A 2,658-nucleotide genomic window follows, 5' to 3' on the forward strand; every position below is an offset into this window, starting at 1 on the left:
TAAAGAAAGAAGAATGCAAATTAAACCAACCCACCTCCCAGATTTGATCATCTGTGTACTCTTCAAGAGGGTCTAAGTTACTTCTCACTGTTCCTTCAAACATGGTTGGATCTTGAGGTATAATACTTAGTCTTAAACGCAAGTCATGCAACCCAATGGTCAAAATATTCACTCCATCTATCCTGATTTCTCCAGCTGAAGGTTCTACAATGCGGAACAGAGTTTGTATCAAAGTCGATTTCCCGCTTCCTGTCCTTCCAACAATTCCTGTTCTTAAACCTCCTTTGAATGTGCATGTTATTCCTCGCAACACAAGAGGCATATGTGGAGCATATCGGACCTAACAATGTGTCAAAATTTTCCAAACGGTTAAGATGGAAAATGAAACAAGTGCGAGAACTATAACACGTAATCATAATAGGAGCAAGGTATAGTAGATCAATACCTGAAGATCACGGATATCAACTTCACCACGTGACGGCCATGATTGCTCTGGTCGGTTTGATTCTATCACAAGAGGTGGTTCACTGGGAACACTTGCATACTGAAGAATCCTCTCTACCGATATGATTTTGTTCTCAAGTCCACAGAGAGTCCAGATCAGCCAAGCTTGGAGGGTATTCAAATTGAGTCCATAAGTCACTGCTAATCCCGCGAGACTTGGATCAATCACTCCAGTAGGTATGGAGACCAAGAAAGCCAATGAAAAGACAAATGTAAGTGATGATAACATATCAAGGCGAAAGCAAAGCCATTCCATAGCTCCAGCTGTATAAAATTTGGGCCTAGAGTAACCATCACTTAGCCTCATGTTGTCAGAACGGAATCTAGATTCTTGACTGAAACTCCTGATGGTTGTCGCCCCTGAGATCGTTTCAGAAAAATGCTGAATCAGAGGGGCTTTGCATACTCCAACTAACCGCGAAAGTTCTCGTGCTGCAGCTATGTAATACCGCTGCACAGTTGAAAGCCTTTTGTCACAACTTCATCACTTGAATAAACTTTGCTAGAATCAACAACTCTTGTGGAGGACTGGATTGTAAAGTTTATTGAAAGTACCTGTAACCATATAGAGGCAGCAACCACAGGGATGAAGACGAGAAAAACCATCCAAGAAACCTGAGACATTACTCCAATGATTCCAATAAGCTGAATGACTGTGATAGCAACTGATCCAAATTGATACGGTATTTCCAAATCCACTGAAGACTGGTCGGTGGAAGCCTACAGAAGGAAAACAAATAAACACATAGATTACCAAAAAGATATATATGGAAATCCTCAAATAACTATAGTGGCCAGCGACGTACTCTACTCATGATTCTTCCACTTGGAGTGGAATCAAAGAAGGACATAGGAGAACGGAAAATGCAGTGATGCATTTTATGAAACAGTTCAGTGGCAGTCTTGTAACCAGCGGTGACAAGAAGAGTGGCTCTAGCAAGAATGCAGAGGGAACTTCCAAAGGCCAGAGCCACATACACAATCATTAACGTGGAAAGTTTCACAGGAGCTTGCACATCCTTAGAAACAGGAGTAGCCCAAGCCATCCAATAGTTGCTTCCAATCTGTAGAAGCTGAAAGAGAGTTTGCGCCAACAATATGAAAGGCACAAGAGCTCCTCCGTATGCTAGTGTGATATATTTCCAGTACACATCCAAAGAGACGCTACCTTTCTCCCTCTCTTCCTCTTGAACAATTTGTCTTTGGGGCTCCCCGGAATCTACTTTATCGTTCTTCGGATCTTGACATACTTGTTTCCCATCGAAACCTAAAGCATCTCTCACAGCAGCATTTTCTTCGCCTAAAACTGATTTCTCTGAAACAGAATTGGCATCAACAGAACCAACTACTGCCAGAGCCTCCTGATGTGCACCTATAAGCTCCATGAAATCAGTTCCAGAGTTGAGGATATCACTGTATTTTCCAGCTTGGCTGATTCTCCCATCTTTCATGACCTGAGGCATAAGAAATCGATTTTGGATGGTTTCATATTCTCAGTATACAATATTCATATAGATAACAGAAGATAAAGACAGTAAACTAATTACATACCAGTATAAGATCAGCAGCAGGTAAGAACTCAACTTGATGAGTTACATATATAACCGATTTGGAAGACAAAAGCCCCAGTAAGACTTCCTGAAAGAAGTGTGAGCATGAGAATCAATTTGATAACCTGATTGTATTACAGAATGGGAGATCACAATCACACTAATGGCTAAGACAGAAGATCGTACCTTAAAGAGATGTGACCCAGTGTGTGCATCCACAGCACTAAATGGATCATCAAACAGATAGATATCCGCATCTTGGTAGAGAGCGCGTGCAATCTGTATCCTTTGCTTTTGTCCACCACTCAAATTGATGCCGCGTTCTCCAATAACTGTCTGATCACCGAATGAAAGTATTTCCAGATCCTTACTCAAAGAACATGCTTCAAGAACCTTATCATATCGTTCTCTTTCCATAGGTTTACCAAACAAGATGTTGTCCTCAATTTTACCGCTCTGAATCCAAGGAGATTGTGCAACAAACGCTTTTGTCCCACAAACCTTAAGACTTCCAGATATCTTGGGTACTTCTCCTAGTAAAGATGAAAGCAAGCTCGATTTCCCAGAGCCAACAGTACCACAAACTGCAACCTTCATCCCAGGA

General features: G+C 41.5%; 1 protein-coding gene across 2 annotated transcripts in view; it reads right to left on the reverse strand.

Annotated features, from left to right (window-relative positions):
• LOC104704582 (ABC transporter C family member 3) overlaps positions 1-2,658 on the reverse strand; it is a 14,422-nt gene that overhangs the window by 1,623 nt on the left and 10,141 nt on the right. Inside the window, exons 2-6 of one of the 2 annotated variants that reach the window (XM_019245917.1) lie at positions 2,241-2,645; positions 2,056-2,142; positions 1,311-1,958; positions 1,060-1,224; positions 692-955 (exon numbers count right to left, since the gene is read on the reverse strand). In XM_019245917.1, coding sequence (XP_019101462.1) covers positions 692-955; positions 1,060-1,224; positions 1,311-1,958; positions 2,056-2,142; positions 2,241-2,645 — 1,569 coding nt within the window. The remainder of the gene's footprint in view (positions 1-691; positions 956-1,059; positions 1,225-1,310; positions 1,959-2,055; positions 2,143-2,240; positions 2,646-2,658) is intronic. The other variant, XM_019245919.1, reaches the window with a different exon arrangement.

The sequence above is a fragment of the Camelina sativa genome, chromosome 1 (assembly GCF_000633955.1).
Source record: "Camelina sativa cultivar DH55 chromosome 1, Cs, whole genome shotgun sequence".
In the NCBI taxonomy this organism is placed as follows: Eukaryota; Viridiplantae; Streptophyta; class Magnoliopsida; order Brassicales; family Brassicaceae; genus Camelina; species Camelina sativa.